The sequence below is a fragment of the Bos taurus genome, chromosome 9 (assembly GCF_002263795.3).
Source record: "Bos taurus isolate L1 Dominette 01449 registration number 42190680 breed Hereford chromosome 9, ARS-UCD2.0, whole genome shotgun sequence".
Taxonomy (NCBI): domain Eukaryota; kingdom Metazoa; phylum Chordata; class Mammalia; order Artiodactyla; family Bovidae; genus Bos; species Bos taurus.
This window is the reverse complement of record NC_037336.1, coordinates 88,571,978-88,593,830: the sequence shown is the minus strand read 5'-3', so window position 1 is coordinate 88,593,830 and position 21,853 is coordinate 88,571,978. Positions and strand designations below refer to the sequence as shown.

Here is a 21,853-nt window from a genome sequence, read left to right as displayed (position 1 = left end):
GACTTCACTTTCACTTTTCACTTTCATGCATTGGAGAAGGAAATGGCAAACCATTCCAGTGTTCTTGCCTGGAGAATCCCAGGGACAGGGGAGCCTGGTGGGCTGCCGTCTATGGGGTCGTACAGAGTCAGACACGACTGAAGCAACTTAGCACCAGCAGCAGTAGCAGCAGCAGCCCTGTGAAAATACTTGAAACCTTCCAGACTTTTGTTCACTATTTCCCCTCTTTCTCTTCTTTCTCTCCACTAAAATCCAATTTATCCTTCAAAGATGAACTTGATTGTCTCCTTTCCTGTAAAATCTCCACTTTATCCAGAATTTATCATTCCCTTCACTGGGCTCCTAAAGCACTCTATTGGTCAATATACCTATTATAATACTTACAGCCTTATAGTACAGTACAGCACATTATTTGAACATCTGTCTCCTCTATTGAATCATGAGCTTTTATGATCAAGAACCGTGTGTTAGGACTTTTCTGGCAATCCCGTGGTTAAGACTCTGTGCTCCCAATGCAAGAGGCACAGGTTGGGGAAGATCTCAATGCCCCACGGAAAAGTCAAGAAAAAAAGAACTGTGTGTTATTCATACCTTACCCCCAACCCATCAGAGTCTCATATATAATAGACATTCAATAAATACCTGTTGAATTTAAGTGAATTAATTTGGATCAAGGAAGCTCCAAAAATAGGAAGAAACCCCAAAATAATATCCATTGCTCCCTGAAATTTACTCATGACTCAGAAGTTCACCAAGATACCAAAGTACTGTAAAATTCAAAATATTTACATAAAATCTTATATTGCAACAGAGGTTTCCACCCATGAGCCGGCCCTCGTGTTATTACTTTTTGCTTCTCGAAATGCAAGTCATCTTGCAGAACACCTCCAGAGACCAGCTCTTCCTCCAGGTGTGTCAGCCGGCCCTGAAGAGCCTCCAACTGGTTTTCTGCTTTCTGGGCTCTCTGCAGGGCTTTCTGGTGAAACTGGGACTCGTTTCCCAACTGTTCAACAAGCTTAGAGATTTGGGCTTCAAGCTGGGAGACCATCTGGAAACAAAGACACAGAACAAGGATAAGCCTTGTTTCAGATGCAACAAAGTGTTAAAATCTAGTGCTCAACCCCAAAGATACAACTATTTATAACTCCAACGTTCAGATTCTTTGTAACAATTAAATTTAAAAAACAGGTAATTGATAGCTGTTATTTGCCTCTGCTTGAAATAAATCTACATTCATTATCTAGCAAAATATTTTTGATTGGTATTTTTAATTTTTACATCATTCCTTAAACAAGTTCTTTGGGAAATCTTGAGGGAAAACCTTTACTTACCCCTCTCTAGTCAAGGCTATGGTTTTTCCTGTGGTCATGTATGGATGTGAGAGTTGGACTGTGAAGAAAGCTGAGCACTGAAGAATTGATGCTTTTGAACTGTTGTGTTGGAGAAGACTTTCGAGAGTCCCTTGGACTGCAAGGAAATCCAACCAGTCCATTCTAAAGGAGATCAGTCCTGGGTGTTCATTGGAAGGACTGATGCTAAAGCTGAAACTCCAGTACTTTGGCCATCTCATACGAAGAGTTGACTCATTGGAAAAGACCCTGATGCTGGGAGGGATTGGGGGCAAGAGGAGAAGGGGATGACAGAGGATGAGATGGCTGGATGGCATCACTGACTCGATGGACATGAGTTTGAGTGAACTCTGGGAGTTGGTGATGGACAGGGAAGCCCAGTGTGCTGCGATTCATGGGGTCACAAAGAGTCGGACACGACTGAGCGACTGAACTGAACTGAAAACTACCTTGGCAACATGGCATATGGGATCTTAGTTCTCTGACCAGGGAGCAAATCCACACCCTTTTCATTGGAACCTCAAAATCTTAACCACTGGACTGCCGTGGAAGTCCCATTATTAACTTAGGAGTTTCAAAGCTCAGTTGGAAAGAGAGAAAAGCTAATATTGTATATTAACACATATATGTGGAATCTAGAAAAACAGTACAGGTGAACCTATTTGCAGGGCAGGAATAGAGCCAGAAACGTAGAGAATGGACTTGTGGTCACATCAGGGGAAGGAGAGGGTGGGACAAGTCAGGAGATTAGGATTGACATACATTACCATGTCTAAAATACACAGCAGCTAGTGGGAAGCTGCTGTCCAGCACAGGGAGCTCAACTCTGTGCTTTTTGATGACCTACTAACAAATGGGTGGGATGGGAGTGGTTCAAGAGAAAGAGGATATATGTATACATATAGCTGCTTCACGTCATTGTACAGCAAAACTAAAACAACAATGTAATGCAATTATACTCCAATAAAAAAGAAAAAAGCTTAACCGGAAAAAAGACTTCAGACATAAAGTACTTTAAAAAACTATAACCTTTTTCTAGAGAAACTCTACTGCCACATATAGCACATTCAGATTACACAGGAAGTTAAACTTGATAGATAACCTTGGGCTGTAATTGGGAATTTAAGTGCAGAAATGTATTTTTCCAAGCTTTATTTAGGACTTTGTATTGAGTATTGGTTACTCATGCACTAAACTGCAGAGGTACTGTGTCTGTGCTGCACAGTTAAGGAGCAAAGTCATCTGTTAGCATTCGAAAGGTCAAAATGCCTTCAATTCAGTGAGTCAGAATAGGGTCAACAGCAGAGCAGAAGAAGGCAGGGGAATCTAGCTACCACCTCCTCTTTGAGCATAAAGTCACTGTTCCTCTGTTAAAGGACCCCAAACTCCCCCCAATCCCCTACCTTACCCAGTGCTTCCATCCTTTCCAGGAGTTTCTCTTCTTGTCCTGACCTTCCCTTAAACCAAGAACTTAAACTTACCAAACACCTCGGGTACACCTAGAGAATATTCAAACTGATTCCGCCAAATCCCATTTTCAGAAAATGTTGAGTTAAATTTTTAAAAAAGTAAGTTTAAGGTCATAAGTTTATTTGGTTTTGATGGTTTCTTTTTTTTTAAATTCCCACCCACCCATCTGCAAACAACAAAACCTAAAGACAAGAAGACAATCAAGCTGTGTTCAAATATTTTTAATTAATTAATTAATTTTAATTGGAGGCCAATTATAATATTATGTTCAAATATTTTAAAAGGCTACTATACAGAAGAACAATGAGATTTGTTCTGAGTTGTGCCTTCAGAGTTCAAGTTGAGGACCAACAGATATATATCAAATATTCCTATTTCTATGTAAATAATTTTCCTCCTTCCCCATAATTTCAAAGTAATACATACTCATTGTAAAAAATGCAGTACGGACAAAAACAAACATGTAACTAAGCAAAACCTAATTCCCATGATCTTACCAGAGGCAACAACGATTACTCTTTTAAAATAATGTATTTGCATGTATTGCTAAACTATAGTTGAGACATCACATGTGCAGTTTTGAGGTTTGTTTTGCCTCATGCTTTAAGCGTCTTCTTATCTCCAGTAGTGAAGTGCCAGTCCCTGGAGGTGGCTAGGATTTGGCCAACCATTTGTTAATAATGTTATGGGGGGGACTGAAGTGCTACAGTCAGGAAGGTTCAACTACTTGATCTCTAATTTTGTGCTTCTAAGACTTTCAAGTTCCCATGTCTATAATTCAATTAATTCTATACTCCTGAATGTGCTTGAAATCAGATATTTGATGGCAAGCTGCTTAGTGCCATATCCAAAGAATGACATTTCTGAAGGAAATTTCTACTTTCATTATATACTATGAGGCTCTCAGAACCCCTCTTTCATATTTTCTACCCTTTGTTGTTGTTGAGGCACTAAGTCATGTCCGACTCTTTGCGACACCATGGGCTAGAGCACACCAGACTCTTCTGTCCTCTGCTATCTCCCAGAGTTTGCTTCAACTCATGCCATTGAACAGGTGATGCCATATAACCATCTCATTCTCTGCTGCCCCCTTCACCTTTTGCCTTCAATCTTTCCCAGCATCAGGATATTTTCCAATGAGTTGGCTCTTCATATCAGGTGGCCAAAATATTGTAGCTTCAGCATCAGTCCTTCCAATGAATATGCCCTTAGTACTTACTAATAGCAGATCTGATCTTAATGCAAAAAATGCATCAAGTACAATACACAAAGTAACCTACAAAACTCTAATGATAGTATGTTGTACGAGAGATGGCACATGTTTCTGTGCCACTGAAAATGTGGTTTCATATTGGACTCTAAGTAGAAAGTAAGTCTTTCTACCTGAAGGTTCTTTGATGCTTCTATCCCATAGTTGACATGGCAAAGAGAATGAAGCCAAAAAGAAAACAAATGCAGAAAATCTCAGTTGGAAAGATGGGAAACTTGTGATCGCTCAGCCACAGTCAGCATGCTGCACACCTTACCAGAGGAGAGCCAAGTCTTCCACAGAAATCAGTAAAGACAACGAGTGAGTGCAGTAACTGACTCAGGGAGTGATAATGATCCTGAAGGAAGAGGCAGACACCTGATGTAGACCAGACTGTGGCACAGGGACTTCAGAGTCACACAGTCCTGATTTCAAGCCCTCACCCTTCCCCTGACCAGTGTGTTAACTGAAGCAAGAAATTAACCGCACTGAAACTCATACTTTGTTCTTATGAGCAGATGAGCTAAATTAATGATCATTTGATTAGCACAGAATCTCATACCCAATTGAAGTTCAACACATTGCACCCACTTTTATCATCAGTATTACTCCTCCAGTATGTGGGTTCATCCAATCCTAGTCTTTTGTCATAAGGAGTCTGAGGAGTTTTTCAGGAATTGTCCTCTATCATGTTTCTTAAGGGCTTCCCAGGTGGCTCAGTGGATAAAGAATCCACCTGCAGTACAGGAGACGCAGGTTCGATCCCTGAGTTGGGAAGATCCCCTGAAGGAGAGCATGGCAACCCACTCCAGCATTCTTGCCTGGAAAATCCCACAGACAGAGGAGCCTGGTGGGCTACAGTTCATAGGGTCACAAAGTGTCAGACATGACTGAAGTGACTGAGCACGCATGCACATATTTCTCAAACTGTTTTCAGATCATAGAAGCTGTTTTTCAACTAGAAATCTTTCTGGGAAAGAAAAAATAAGGAACAAATGTGTTGAATTGGAGGTGAGAGGGTCCCTCTTTCATCTTTATCCTGTGTGATCCTGAGAGTGATCCACGGAAACTATAATTCAGCAGAGTATGACTTTTACAAACACCAGTGTGGCTGACCTGGGCAGAATCTCCCCAGCCATCCTGCAAAGATTCTGGTGTCCAGAGGGCAGCAAATAACTGTGAACTTCCCAATATTCTATGCACCATAGAACTTTGCTTCGTATGCTTACCTAGATCTCCATGCATATGACACCACCAGGTCTTTTTAAAGTTAAATTTACATATTTTAATTCAAATTAGTTAATATTCCAATCTGACTCAGTTCTTGGGAACATCAAACGCCAGTGACCAGGTGAATGTTTCCCATCAAAACTGCAAAATTGTGTTGTGCTTTTCACACCGACAAATCTAAAGAATCAGTAAGACTTTTTTCCTTTTTTTTTTCCCTCTCCTTTTTCTTAGTATAATCTGTTAACATATCCCTGATACTCTGTGGGACAAAATGTGCTAGGAATTTCAACACTAGAGATGTGGGACTTCCCTGGTCATCCAGAAGCTAAGACTCTGAGCTCCCAATGCAGGGGACCCAGGTTCCATCCCTGGTCAGGGAGCTAGATCCCACATGCTGCAACTGAAGATGCCTCATGCAGCAACTAAGACCCAGCACAGCATATAAATGTTTTAAAAAGTGTTGCCTACTGATATTGTTCTGATTAAACCCTTAATTTCTATTTCTGTAAAAAACAAACCACTAGAGATGCCTGGAATGGGCAGGGAAGGAGGGTGGCTTGTACTAAAGAATACATATCAATGGACATGAGTTTGAGCAAGCTCTGGGAGATGATGAAGGACAGGAAAGCCTGGAGTGCTGCAGTCCATGGGGTCGCAAAGAGTCAGACACAACTGAGCAACTGAAAAACAACATCGCAATTTTTAAAAACAAAAAAAAGGCACTGAAATAAACTATAATACTCCAAAACCAAGCAGCTTGGATTCTGGAAGTGAAATAATAATGCCCTAAGGAACTAATTTACTTTCCAAGGACAAGGAGTTGTTGATTTCACCCGAGAGGCACTTCTGCTCTAAGATTAAATCCAATGGAAGCACAAGAGCTCTAAGCTGAAGAAAAAGCCACTTGGGTCACTTAAGGACCAGTGCCTTCTGGACAGAAACAACTCTTCTCTGATTATTCAAGCTAGATTTTCACTTAAGAAATATATAAAATGAGCTACCAGGAACCAATCAAATTATCCTTCCTTCTTGTCATATGTATGGCCAACACTATTGACTGGGCTGACCCTACACCACCACCAATGTGTATGTCAACTTCTGTTATGGTTTGAATTGGGTCCCCTCAAAAGAGTTGTGATGAAGTCCCCTGGTGCTTCAGAATATGACCTTATTAGAATCTTTACAGAGATAAGTTAAAATGAGGTAATGAGGATGGGTCCTAATCCAATATGACTGGTGTCCTTATTAAAAGGGGAATTTTGGACAAAGAGACACACACAAGTGGAGGGAAAATTATATGAAGACCCAGAATGTGATCCATAAACCAAAGAATGTCTGAGGCTATCAGAAGCTAGGTGATAGGTTTGAAACAGATTTTCCCTCTAGGCACTCAGAAGACACCAATCCTACAAACACTTTGACTTTGGACTTCAAGCCTCCATTGCAAGACAACAAATTTTTGTTGTCTAAGCCACCTTAGGTAGTGGTACTTCGTCACGGCCATTCTAGGAAATTAATACACTTCAGAGGCTGGGAGAGCTGAAACCTCTATCCTTGGACTTGCCCAGATGCCCTTGGAGCCAGGAGTGACTATGTAACATAATACTGGATGATGAAATGTCAGTGCAAGCGTATCTGAAGCTTCTGGGTAAATGTTTGGTTTAGAATATTGGAGGATTAAGAACAGAGCAGAGTTAAGAGATCAGAAAGGGGGAGTAGGGGAGTTGTAGAAATATCTCAGGTTGTTTATGGTATCACATTGAGTCCCCAGAGCTCTCACACTGGACTAAAAAAACTCCACTGGAGGAAATATAGCCTTGTGTGCTCTAAAGCAGAACAGAAGAAATGCCTAGAAAAATGTTTGTGAGCCTGTACTAATTTGTTTGCAATTAAGGAGGCAACGTGGGACTCACTCATGGTCAATTCTCAGCCAGATAATTATCCAGCTAGGAAATATCTAGAAGTTCAAAACAAATAAACAAATGCTCGCCTCAATACTCTGAAATCTGAAAATATCATAGTTTCCTGTCATTGTGCAAGAAATCATTATTTCAAAAACACCTGTTACAAGTAAGCCGAAATTTCAAGGCTACATAACTGAAATACTCATTTAGAATTCCTGGGAACTCCACAGTAGAACATTCCTCTAAGAGAGAGGTTTTCAATTAGGGGCAGTTTCACTTCTCAGGGTCATTTGGCAATGTCTAGAGACACCACGGGGCTTCCCCGGTGGCTCAGACGATAAAGAATCTGCCTGCAAAGCAGGAGATCTAGGTTTGATCCCTGGGTCAGGAAGATCCCCTGGAGAAGGGAATGGCAACCCACTCCAGTGTTCTTGCCTGGAGAATCCCATGGACGGAGAGCCTAGTGGGCTACAGTCCATAGGGTCGAAAAGAGTCAGACACAGTTGAGTCATTAACACTACAGAAATCACTAGGGCTTCCCAGGTGGCTCTAGTGGTAAAGAAGCCACCTGATAATGAAGGAGACATGAGAGACTCAGGTTTGACCCCTGAGCTGGGAAGATCCCCTGGAGGAGGGCATGGCAACCCACTCCAATATTCTCGTCTGGAGAATCCCATGGACAGAGGAACCTGGTGAGCTACAGTCCATAGGATTGCAGAGTCGGATACAACTGAAGCGACTGAGCACGCACGCACAGAGACACCACTGGTTGTCACCAATCAGGGAGAAGAGGCGGTACTATCAGTATCTAGTGGGTAGAAGCTGGAGAGGTTGCTAAACATCCAACAAGGCACAGAACCGCTTTTACAACAAAGGATATTCCAGCCCCACATGTCAACAGCTGAGAAATCCTGCTCTAAAGTATAGTAAAGTACTTAAAAAGAAAATTAGGTTTTGCTATAATCAGAAGAGCATGGAACAAGTAGAAAGCACTTACTGAAAAACGTGTGGGTGGTGTCCTGAGTTCTACCTAGAATTGCAAATCCAGGAGAGTGAAAATGAATAGCAAAGAGGTAAACAAGAAAAGCAACGTTCAGTGAGTCGGAGTCACGGTGAAGGGGAGGATTTGCCAGGCCCAGGGCACATGGGTGTTACTCAGCTGGGGACTGTGTGTTTACCCCCGACAGCTGGCAGGGGATGCACCCTCTGCAGCAGATTCATCAATCGGTAAAGCTCCCATTCTTCACAAACAGTTCTAAGACAATATATAAAATCCGTTTTCTCCTGATTTTACTTGACAATGAGTCACACAAGATGCTAGCTACAGGCTTGATTTCGGGCTTTTAAAGAGTGAGGGCAGCTATTGAAAAAAAATTACAGGCTAGGAATGGCAGACAAAGGCACTAAAAAGGCTCTGACTCATTCTCATTTTTACGAGGAGAGGGGGAGGGCATAGCCAGCTTAACCAATTTACATCATTTTGCTTTAGAAAATAAACATATACATCATGCTGACAACTTTATGCCATGTTTCACATGCTGGAATTAAAATAGTTTGAGGAAAACATTTGGAAAAATAGAAGAGGGAAGCAATAAAATGTAATGGCAAAGATCCATTGGCTATTGAAGTACGTCTATTACTATTCAAGGTAACTCACTTAATGAAGCTTTTCTCAGTCCTTTTCTGAGTCCTGTAAACTCAGTCCTGGGTTTCTCCTCCAACCCAGGACCTATATGTGTACTGAATCACAAGATAGACTGAGTGACCATCAGAGACCCACGTATGTTACCTTCGAATTAGCCACTCAATCGTGACCGACTCTTTGTGACCTCATGGGCTCTAGCCCACCAGGCTCCTCTGTCCATGGGATTCTCCAGGCAAGAATACTGGAGTGGGTTGCCATTTTCTTCTCAAGGGGATCTTCCCGACCCAGGGACTGCACCCGGGTCTCCTGCATTGCAGGCGGATTCTTTACTGTCTGAGTTACCAGGGAAGCCCCACACATGTTATGGGATGAACATTTTCTATCCACAAAGAGAATGCTACACTTGGACAAAGGAGTCACTGGAGCTGCTGCTGGAGCACAAGTGAATTTTGCAGAGTTTTCAAAGGGAATTTAAATTGTCTTAGCGTTAAAGGAAATTTACAAAGGTAACCCTGAGCTGTGTGTTAGTGTTCACTCTGAGTTTTTGAGGAACGTTAAAAGATAAAAAAGTTCATTTTCTCCTTTTGAGCAAAGAATGAACTCAGGAGAAGAAACAGTTCCTAATGGAATTAAAGGATTATATTAATGAATATCATAGAATTTGGATGTTATTTAGTTAAAACCCTCATTAAGTAGGACTTTAAAATCTGGATTTAATGACAATTTAAATAGAATCTGGGCTGAACTTGACATGGCTAAGCAAAGCTTTATGGGAAAGGAGAACTGTTAATAATAGAAATAAGATAACAAAATTAAGCAAGCTTCAGTCATATGTGTGATGTAAACCACTTTTAAATCCACTTGTTAAACAGGTCCCCTAAGAGACTGTTTCAGGTATATCAGGAAAAGAAGAGAAGGAGAGAGGAGGTGAGACAGGAGGCAGGACCAGGGCACCAATAGTTAATACTTATCATTGCTATTGGCCAGACAGTGTGTTAAAGACTTCATAATAAATTTTTTTTTAATTTAAGGTTTACAACAAACAATAACCTTAAGAGGCAGATCCAGTTACAGGCCTAGCAACTCTTATCTGCAATTCCAAAATCCCAAAGGATCTGAAAGCTGACGGTTTTTGTTTTTTTTTCCCAAAACTCATTGGCTGGCAAAGCTTGACCTGACGGGATCTGGCAACAAACCCTGACCTGAAGTGGCCGCGGCTCTTCACAGTCCTGGTGGATCCCACGAAGCCGAGCTGCTTGTAGCTTTCGCCGCAGAAGATGAACGTGGTTGATTACGGAACGCTAACCAGAACCCACTGAGGAGCAGCGTGTCAAGGTCCTTTCTCCACTACCTTCCTGGGGACTATGTGACCTTTCTAAATGCTGAAAAATTCTGAATTCAAAAACTGCAGCAGAAAAATGGTACAGATGAATCTGTCTGCAGCACAGGAACAGTGACACAAATGTAGAAAACAGACAGATGGACGCAGGGTGAGAAGGGGAGGGTGGGATGAACTAAGAGAGTACACTGATATATACTTTGTTGTTGTTCAGTCCCTAAGTCATGTCTGACTCTGTGACCCCATGGACTGCAGCACGCCAGGCTTCCCTGTCCTTCGCTATCTCCCGGAGCCTGCTCAAACTCATAGCCGCTGAGTCGGTAATGCCATCCAGCCATCTCATCCTCTGATGTCCCCTTCTCCTCCTACCCTCAATCTTTCCCAGTATACACACTATCATGTGTAAAATAGATAGCTAGTGGAAAGCTGCTGTATAGCACAGGGAACTCAGCTCAGTGTTCTCTGATGACAGAGGGCTGGGATGGGGGTGAGGTGGGAGGGAGGTCCAAGAGGGAGGGGATATATCTATACATATGGCTGATGCACGCAGTCATATAGCAGAAACTAACACAACACTGTAAAGCAATTACACTCCAATTAAAATAAGAAAAGAAAAAAGCCCACAGCAGGCCTCAAGGGTTTCAGATAGGGGTGTGGACCCTGGACTGTCCCTCTACGGTAGGCCAGGGGAAAAAAAAATCTCAGAGGGCTGTCCTCGCAAGAACCTCACATCTGGAGCAAGTGAGCATGCAGTAGAGACAAGATTCAGCATGGGTAGCTCTGCGTGCAGAACCCGCATCATTCACAGCGAGATGTGACTTCAAAAATATAATATATAATTGAAAGTAGGATTCTTTACCACTGAGCCACCTGGGAATCCCTGAAAGTAGTACAACCACATTTAAATGCTACTTTTAACTAACTTGGGCTTCCCTGGTGGCTCAGATGATAAAGAATCTGCCTGCAATGCAGGAGACCCAGGTTTGATCCCTGGGCTAGGAAGGTCCTCCGGAGAAGGGAATGGCAATCCACTCCAGTATTCTTGCCTGGAGAATTCCACAGACCAAGGAGCCTGGCGGGCTAGGGTCCACAGTGTTGTAAAGAGTTGGACACGACTGAGTGACTGATGCTTTGGGAAGAAACACTTTGACTAATTCAGACAACTCACTCACTGAATATGCTAACTGAAGGAGCTGACTGTCCTTAAGAAGCTTGTAAGCCCCCAACCCCCACTCACCTGTTTCCCGCTCTCTTCCTGGCTGCCCATTTCTCGAATCCTCTCCAGAATGGCATCCTCCGAGGGCCTAAGTGTGCCCGAGCTGCCCCTCAGGAGGGCTGCTATCTTCTCCCTAAATGAGGAGAGCTCGGTCTGGGAGGCTGCAGTTGCCTCCAGACTGGCCTTCAGACTCTTCTCCAGCTCCAAAGAGCTCCTCTTCAAGAGGCTCAGCTCCTGCTTTGAGGCATCCCAGACCCGCTGACCAGCAAGCAGCCTTTCTTGGAAGACCTTAACTTCCCTTTCAAGAGCTTCTTTGGCCTCCATGGCACCGAGCAAGTCCTAAAATAATTATGGAAAGTGAAGACAATAGCATTAGTAGCCAACGAGGGGAGGCTGCATTTGCTTCTCATTTATCGTGCTTACTGATGACTTCAAGGAGTTAGGGTTAAATGCTCATTCCATTCTTCATTCTAGGTGCCCTATCCTCTCTTCATAAAGACATTAAAGCTATGTTAGGTGAATTTAAGTGTCTGAAAAAGAGAAGGGATATAAAATCAGGGCTAGAGAACCAAAGTGTGGACAGTTTGGGGAAGGAAAATGTGGGACAAACTGAGAGTAGCATGGAAACATACACACTATTGTGAAATAGAGAGCCAGTGGGAAGGTGCTGTATGACTCAGGGAGCTCAAACCGGGGCTCTGTGACAACCCAGAAAGGCGGGATAGGGTAGAAGGTGGGAGGAAGGCTCAAGAGGGAAGGGGCATATGTATACCTGTGGTGATTCATGTTGATATATGGCAGAAACCAACATGATATTGTACAGCAATTATCCTTCAATTAACAATAAATACATTTGTTTAAAAGTAAGTGGAAAAAAATAAGGCCTAGGGATGAAAAAAAGGAAACTGACATATAGGACTTTTCTATAGGGACCTCTGGAGAGATTTAATGAAAATACATCACTGGCTAACACACTAGTAGATTCGATCCATAGGTAGAATATGTTTACAGGGCCATGTGTTCTCAAGCTTGGTATAGATGGAAATTGATGTTGAGGAAACAGTCAACTCTCAGAGTCCTAATTAGCCACTAAAAATTATTTGAATGAAGATAAATAACAGAGTAGAATTATCATAAAACATCATTGTATAAAAGAGAGTAAGATCTTTTTTCCAATATTCATTGACTGTGTATCTCCCTCGGAGAAGGCAATGGCAACCCACTCCAGTACTCTTGCCAGGAAAATCCCATGGATGGAGGAGCCTGGTGGGCTACAGTCCATGGGGTCATTAGGAGTCAGACATGACTAAGCGACTTCACTTTCACTTTTCACTTTCATGCATTGGAGAAGGAAATGGCAACCCACTCCAGTGTTCTTGCCTGGAGAATCCCAGGGACGGGGGAGCCTGGTGGGCTGCTGTCTATGGGGTCGCACAGAGTCAGACACGACTGAAGCGACTTAGCAGCAGCAGTGTATCTCCCTGTCTGATAAAGACAATACTGATACTGGTAGGCCCTGAAGAAAGGAAATAGGAAGGAGTAGTCAATTTTGGGGTGGGAGGATTAAAAATGGAGAGAGAGAACCATACTGAGAAGAATAACTTTAAAGAATATGTATGCTTAGGTTTGTAAAAATAAAGGGCACCAAGAAAGTTACCAGTGTACCTACTTCTATTTCCTATATCTAGAATGGTCCAAAGAGACATCAAAAGGATATCTTTAAAATTCATTAAAAAAAAAAAAAGTTTGTTGACATCAAGTTCCAAATTAAATTAATTCACATCAAAAAAGATTATGGAAATTAGTTCATGAAATGCTTTGCTGTTCTGGCTCCTGGTGACTGTTCCATTTCTCCACTCCCTTTCCAACCCAGTTCTTTTTGCAGAGAAGCCCCATTACCACCGTGAATTAAATAGTATGAAGAGTCAAGGACACTTTATCACAAATACAATACTTTAAGAATTTACAATACTTTAATACTTCACAGATTTATTTTTAGATAGTAATACAATATCTGTTCAGTTAGACTAACATTCTAATCTAGCATCAGCACTGGTGACAATAAATTGGAATTTATCATCCTGTATTAACTTAGAAATTGCAATCTGATGTGTGGTTAGAAAACTGAGTCCTGGGGCCTTGCCCAGTGGCCCAATGGCTAAGACTCCGAACTCCCAGTGCAGGGGGCCAGGGTGCAATCCCTGGTGAGTGAACCAGATTCCGCAGACCACAACTAAAGATCCCGCATGCTGCAACTCAGCCTTGGTGCAGCCAAATAAATTTTTTTTTTAAAAAAGAAAGAAAACTGAGGTCCTAAATTTGATGACACAGTGGATGAAAGTTAATCCTAATCCCCTCAGAGTCCTAAAACCCAGTAGAAAATTATATATCAACTTTTACATCGAAAGAAAGTCTAATGCAAAAGAGGAGCCTTTCCATGACCAATGGAGAGATACTTTTAACCAAGAATTTACAAAAGTTCCTACAAATACACAGAAAATATATCCGACACTTGAGTACTATAGACGTACTGTCAGTTTGGAATAAACTAATCAATTGGCAGCTTACACCAAGAGACCAATAAACACAATTAAAATATTTCAGCTATGAGAAATTTTTTCCACTCTGATATCAGACTGTTGTCTCACTGCCTTAGAGACCATGGCCAAAACAGTTCTCTTTAACAAATCTGGAACACTAATGCTTATGTCTAATTTGGCAAAACTAATACAATTATGTAAAGTTTAAAAATAAAATAAAATTTTTTAAAAAAATCAGAAAATTCCTTCATGGTCATAGAATATAGTGGCACATGGCAGCAGCTCAGATTTTTTTTTTTTCTGGACACATTTCAGCCCAGTTAACTATATACTGTTTCTCATATGAAATGCAGGAATGTGGGAGCCAGCGACCAGGCCTCAGGGACCTACTCCTCCAGCGCTCTGATTAAGTGCTTCAGAATTCAGGGGGCACAGGGCTGAATGGCTGGAAACAGATGGCCTCGGACAGCAAATGCAATTACTGATAGAGCTTTAAGCAGGAGACAGCAGCTGGAGTGGGTCTGGTTGCATGGCTACCTCAAGGATGCACTGAAGTAATGTGACATTGGTGTCACCGGCCGGCATCCGGGAATGCTGTCAGACCGCACTGACTCACAGAACAAGAAACAACTAGCCCCCTCGGAGCAAAATCAGGACAGACTTCCAAGAGGGAACTGCATGGGCAAATGAGGACAAGCGCTATGGAAATAGTGATGGGAATCACTTAAACAAAAATTTTTTCCTAATTTATTTACTTTTGGTTGAAGGATAATTGCTTTACAATATTGTATTGGTTTCTGCCATACATCAACATGAATCAGCCATAGGTGTACATATGTCCCCTCCTTTTAGAGTCTCCCGCCCATCTCCTACCCCAACCTACCCCTCTAGGTTGTCACAGACCCCTAGTTTGAGTCCCCTGAGTCATACAGCACATTCCCATTGGCTATCTATTTTACGTATGTTAGTGTATATGTAACAAATCTTTAGCTTCAGATCTAGTAATGCAACCAATGTATAATGATCCTTTCATGACTACTTGTAGCAAAAACATTTATAAATCATATGATCAAGGCATTTATTTTAACTTCCCAATTAAATGCATGAAATAATGAAATGATTCAAAGGTTTGTGTTTTTAAAATATATTAATTCCTATTATGATATTTCTAACCATCCTATGGCTTTGGATATGTCTGAGATCAAACTGCCTCTCAGAACTAAAATGACTGATTATCATCAGGGTAGAGAACCTCTGGCTTGAGCTTAATTCATCCAACCCTAGACAATTTTCATAAAACTAAAAATTAGTTGGTTATTTCTACCTACTGCAGTTAATACTAACAAACAAACTCAGAAATTCCCCCAAACATGCCTCTCATGCATTGCTGGTGATAGTGTGAATAGGTATAATTTTGGCATAAATACCTAAAAAATGTAATATGCACAATATCCTTTGGTCCTGTAGTTCCATGATCTGTTAGAGAAGAAGCTATAGGGTAACATTTTACTTCAAAATGAGGAAGGCCTTTCCTAAATCTGAGCTGTCCCAGTGGCATCATCAACCTTGGAAAATAACAAGAATTCAGTTTAAATTTGAAATTCTCATTATTGACAAACTCAAGTTAACAATGAATTAAACTGTCCATGAGGCCAGTGTGTTCCTGGGCTTCACTTCGGTACTGCAAAACACTCTGCCCTGAACTGGTCAGACTGTGCCTGGAGGACCATGGACAGTTCCCAGCTGAAATGTAAAGGGGGACATTGTCAAAATGGATTGGGTTCTGCCTCACATGCTAGGATTAGATCCATAATAAAAATATTTACATAACCATGTTATTTTTAACTCTGTTTCAATTTATTGTAAACGTGTTGAATGAACCTAAAGACAAAGCACTGAAGACTTATAGTTACAGAACAGAATGTAAGTATTATATAACTTGACAAGGTAAATATAATGATATAATAAAAACTGTGAAATGAATAAGGGGAGAAAAAAGTAGGAGGCATTACATTCATCTTATTTCATAGCAGAACATCCAAAAAAGTACTATTTCAGGTTGTCAGGTATAGTATTGCTTTAAAGTCTTAATGGTAATATTAGAAGTTAAAATGAGAGTGTCAACTGTGGCTAGAAGTGGAAGGAGAGATGATTCTTAATTTTATTTTGGGGTCTTATGAACATTTTAAATTTTTTATAATATGAGCAGATATTATTTTAGTGTTCATTTACATTTTAATGCCTCACCATTTTAGAATCTTCCCTCTAGCTTATTAGCACCAGGTTGCAGACCCATCCACCATCCCATTGGCATCAGGACTGGGACGTCTCAGGCCAAGTAGCTAGCTGCACAGGGATATAGCACCACCAGTAGGCTAGCTGCCTTACGACCCTGTGATTCCCTAACCCACCCATCAGAGTGCCCAGGACCACCCCCCACCCCCAGTGCACCTCACTAGCCCTGGGACCCCTGGGACCTTACTTGGCTGCAGGAACCAGCCCCACTCACCAGCAGACAGGCACCAGACCCAGGACCACTGTAACCCAGGAGTCTGCCATAGCAGGACCCGGCCCCCCACATGAAGGAGCCAACACCAGCTCTGGGACACCTTGCATCACTTGGCCAGCTCAAATTCCTAGAAACACACAATCTTCCCAGACTGGGTAAGGAAGAAATAGAAAATATGAACAGACTAAACACCAGTAATAAAATTGAATCAGTAATTTTAAAACTTCTCATAAACAAAAATTAAGGATCAGATGGCTTCATAGGTGAATTCTACCAAACATTTAGAGAAGAGTTAACATCTATCCTTCTCAAATTCTTTCAAAAAAAAAAAATATTGCAAAGGAAGGAACACATCCAAACTTGTTTTCAAGGCCAGCATTATCCTGATACCAAAACCAGACAAAAACATCACTAAAAAGAAAATCACAAGCCAGTATTACTGATAAACATACATGTAAAAAAACCTCAACAAAATACTAGCAAAATCAATTTTAACAATACATTAAGAAGATCATACATTATGATCAATTGGGATTTATCCCATGGATGCAAGAATGATTTAATGTGATACAGTACATTAATAAGTTGAAAAATAAATATCATATAATTATCTCAATACATGCAAAAAAGATTTTGACAGAATTCAACACCCACTTAAGATAAAAACTCTCCAGAAAGTGGGCATAGATGAAACATACCTCAATGTAAAGAAGGCCATATATGTCAGCTAACATCCTATTCAATGGTGAAAATGTGAAAGCATTTCTTCTAAGTTTAGGAACAGATAAAGGTGCTCACTCTAGTTACTTTTTCTCAATGTAGTACTGGAGATCTTAGCCACAGCAATCAGACAAGAAAAAGATATAAAAAAAAATCTAAAGTGGAAATAAACAGGTAAAACTATCATGTTTGCAGATGACATAATACTAATACATAGAAAATTCTAAAGATGTCACCAAAAAAACTACTGGGACTCATTAATGAGTTCAGGAAAGTTGCAGGATAGAAAATTAATATGAAAAATCTGTTACATTTCTACACACTAACAACTATCAGGAAGAGAAATCAAGAAAACTATCTCGTTTACAATTGGCTCAGAAAGAATAAATACCTAGACATAAATCTAAGGAGGTAAAAGACCTGTATTCAGAAGACTATAACACACTGGTGAAGAAACCAAAGGTAATAGAAACAGATAGAAAAATATACCATGCTCATGGATTGAAATAATTAAAACCACCATACCACCCAAGGCAATCTACAAATTCAGTGCAATTTCTATCAAAGTACCAAAGGTATTTTTCACAGAACTAGAACAAATGATTCTAAAATTTGTAGGGGAATACAGAAGACCTCAGACAGTCACAACAATCCTGAGAAAAAAGAACAAAGCTGGAGGTATCATGCTCCCTGATTTCAAAGTATTACTGCAAAGTGACAGTAATCAAAAACGTATGGTACTGGCACAAAACAGATACATGGATCAATAGAATAAAATAGAGACCCCAGAAATAAACTCACGTTTATATGGGAAATTAATCTACAACAAAGGAGGAAAGAATATAATGTGGGGAAAACACAGCCTCTTGTAATAAATGTTGCTGGGTAAAGTGCACATCTACGTGCAAAAGAATCAAACTGGAGTACTTCCTCAAACCCCGAACAAGAATAAATTCAAAATGGATTAAAGACTTAAATGTCTTTAATCTGAAGACATGAAACCACATGTCTTCATGTCGTTTCTGAAGATCTGAAACCACAAAACTTCTAGAAGAAAATATAGGCAGTATGCTCTTTGACATTAGTCTTAGTAATATTTTTTGAACCTGTCTCCTTAGGCAAAGGAAACAAACTCAAAAATAAATAAATGGAATCTCCATACTGTTCTCCATAATGGCTGTATCAGTTTACATTCCCACCAACAGTGTAGGAGGGTTCCCTTTTCTCCACATCCTCCTTATTATTTACTGTTTGTAGATTTTTTTGTTTTTTGATGACAGCCACTCTAATTGGTGTGAGGTGATACCTCATTGTAGTTTTGATTTGCATTTCTCTAATAATTAGTGATGCTGAGCATCTTTTCATGTGTTTTTTGGCCATCTGTGTGTCTTCTTTGGAGAAATATCTGCTCAGACCTTCTAAGAAAAATGATATTGATGAACCTACTTGCAGAGAAGAAATGGAGCTCCAAGGATGGAGAGAATGGACCTGTGGACACGGTGGGAGAGGGCAAGAGTGGACGAATGGAGAAAGTAGCATTGACACATGTATACTATCAAGTGTAAGATAGACAGCTGGTGAGAAGTTGCTATGCAGAGCAGGGAGCCCAGTCTGATGCTCTGTATGACCTAGAGGGATGGGATGGCAGGAGGGAAGGGAGGCTAGGGAGGGAGAGAATGTATATGTAACTACGGCTGGTTTGTGTTGTTGTATGGCAGAAACCAACAACGTAAAAACATGTTTTTAATATAAATAAATAAATGGGATTACATGAAACTAAAAAGCTGTTGCACAGCAAACTATCAACAAAATGAAAATGCAGCCTAGTGAACGGAAGATATTTGCAAACAATAAATCTTATGGCAGGTTAATATCCAAAATACCCAAAGAACTGATATGACTCAACATCAGGGGAAAAAAAAACTCAGATTGAAAAATGGACAGAGAATTTGAATAGATATTCTTCCCAAGGGACAGACAGATGACCAACAGACACACGAAAATATGCTCAACATCATTAATCATCAGAAAAATGAAAATCAAAATCACAAAGAGATATTATCTCACACCTGTCAGCACAGTTGTTATCAATGAACAACAAAGAGCAACAAATGGTGAGGACGTGAAGTAAAGGAAACCCTTGGTCAAGGTTGGTGGAATGTAAACTGGTGCAGCTGCTGTGGAAAGCAGTATAGAGATGCCTTAAAATTTTTAAATTGAACAACCATATGGCCTAGCAATTCTACTCCTGGATATTTATCCAAAGAAAATTAAAATACTAATTATAAAAGATATGTGCACCCTATATTCTTTGCAGCATTTTTTATAATACGGAAGCAACCTGAGAGCCTACATATAGATGAATAGATAAAAGAAAAAGATATATAAACAAAGAGATATACATATATACATGCATATACATACAACTCAGGTATAAAAAAATGAAATTTTGCCATTTGCAACAACATGGTTGGACCTATGGGGTATTATTCTGAGTGAAATAAGTCAGACAGAGAAAGACAAATAGTTTATGATTTCACTTATATGTGCAATCTGAAAAACAGAACAAATGAACAACCATAATGAAACAGAGTCAGAGATACAAAGAACAAGCAGGTGGTTGCCAAGGGTAAGTGGATGAGGGAAGGAAAAAAGTAGGTAAGGGAGATTAAGAGGTAGAGACTTCCAGTTGCAAAATAAATGAATCATAGGTACGAAATATACAGTGTGGGGAATACAGTCAATAATTAAGTAATATATTAGAGAAGGAAATGGAAACCCACTCCAGTATTCTTGCCTGGGGAGTCCCATGGACAGAGAAGCCTAGCAGGCTACAGTCTATGGGGTTGCAAGAAGCAGGCATGACTGAGCGACTAAGCACAGGTAATATATCTTTTCATCGTGATAGTAACTAGACTTATCCTGATGATTATTTTGAAATGTATAGGAATACCAAATCACTAGGTTGCATAACGGGAACTAACATAGTGTTGTAGGACAAATATATCTCAAAAACAAACAAATGAAGTCGTAGAAAAGGAGATCAGATTTGTGGTTACCAGGGGTGGGACACAGGGGAAGGGGAAATTGGAGGAAGGCATTCAAAAGGTACAAACTTCCACTTAAAACATAACCAGGTATTAGGAATGCAATGGACAACATGATAAGCACAAATGACACTGCTGTATGTAACACATAACAGTTGCTAGGAGAAAATCCTGAGAGTTCTCATCACAAGGAAAAAGCCTTTTTCTATTTAATTTTGTTTATTAAAGAAATAGAATTCTTCTATTTCTTTAATAGGATGATGAATGTTCACTAAAGTTACTGTATAATTGTTTCATGATGTAAGTCATACCATTATGCTATACATCTTAAACGTATACAGTGCCATATATCAATTATATCTCAATAAAACTGAGAGAAAAAAGATAGAGCCAGGATGACAACATGAATTACAGGGATTCTGATCCTGACTTGCTACAATGAAGAAGTGTCAAACAGTTAGAACTTCACAGAGAAGGTGGACCCCCTTGTATAGAAATGAGTTCCCTGACTCTTAAGGGGCTCAAGGGAAGGCTGGATGCTAACTATAGAGGGACACCTTTAAAGATGATTCTTATGTCACATAGAGAGTTAGATAAGCTAGATTCTAAAAGGTCTTAAGGTCACCTCCAACACTGTGATTCTAGGACTGTAAAGAGATCTTTAATTTCTTTAGTAATTTACCTGTCTAATAATTTCTCACTTCCAGGAACCCTTTCCATATGTCTGTACTCTTAAAATAACCATATGTTTATTTTAATCCCTAGATAAAAGTATTGATTAAAATAAACATACGGTTATTTATTATTATTATTATTCCTCATTATTTAATGAGGAAAAGAAAATTAAAACACTGAGCATCAATTATATGCTGGGCTTGTCTTGAGTACCTTATGTATATTACATCATTCAATCCTAACAATAATTGTAAGAGATAGACCTTTAAATTATTTTCCAGTTTCACATACAAAGAAATTGAAGTTCAAAGAGGTAAAGTCATATGCCTTAGATCACACAGTCAAACAATTCTGGAGCCTAGAAAAAAACCCAAGAGCCTGGCCTCTTAGCCACTCGGCTCGGTGTGTCTGTCTTATCCTCTTCCTTCTTACAAACACTCTGCTGCGGGACAACACACCAAGAGAGCAGAAGGAACATCCTTCCAAACCAAGCTTGCTGACTCCAAAACCAATATGCTTTCCTAGCTTCAATTCTGGCCACTAGAGTTAAAGAAAATGTGAACAGTGTGAAGGAAAATAAGCAGTTTTAAATCCATTATGTAAGTTTAATTCCTGATTCATTGATTGAAACATCTAGTCTATAGCAAATGTACATGGTTAATGTAGATAAAATGACTCCTTTTCTCAGCTTTAGATTACTTCAAGACAACAAAAAGGTGCCAAACTTCAATACTTTTTTAAATGTACTGCAATCTTTAACTGTTAAAGATTTTCAAATAAGATATCTTCCATACACATAACAAACTACCTGGGTTTTTACTTGGGAAATTTTCATAAAGTAACAACAAATTATTAATAAAATAAGAAAAGCTGAGTTTGGTAGAAACAGCAACCCAGCCCTTCAGAAACTTCTTTCTCTGCAGTCATTCAGGACTTTACTAGTAAAGTAAGTTTCCTACC

The 21,853-nt window shown here is 40.0% G+C and overlaps 1 protein-coding gene across 4 annotated transcripts in view; it reads right to left on the bottom strand.

The window, feature by feature from the left end:
- The window catches only part of CCDC170 (coiled-coil domain containing 170), a 97,427-nt gene that overhangs the window by 24,782 nt on the left and 50,792 nt on the right, over window positions 1–21,853 (bottom strand). For all 4 annotated transcript variants that reach the window (XM_010808688.4, XM_002690340.7, XM_010808689.4 and 1 more), the window contains 2 exons: window positions 11,424–11,741; window positions 848–1,048 (listed from right to left, as the gene is read on the bottom strand). In XM_010808688.4, the coding sequence (XP_010806990.2) occupies window positions 848–1,048; window positions 11,424–11,741 (519 nt within the window). The remainder of the gene's footprint in view (window positions 1–847; window positions 1,049–11,423; window positions 11,742–21,853) is intronic.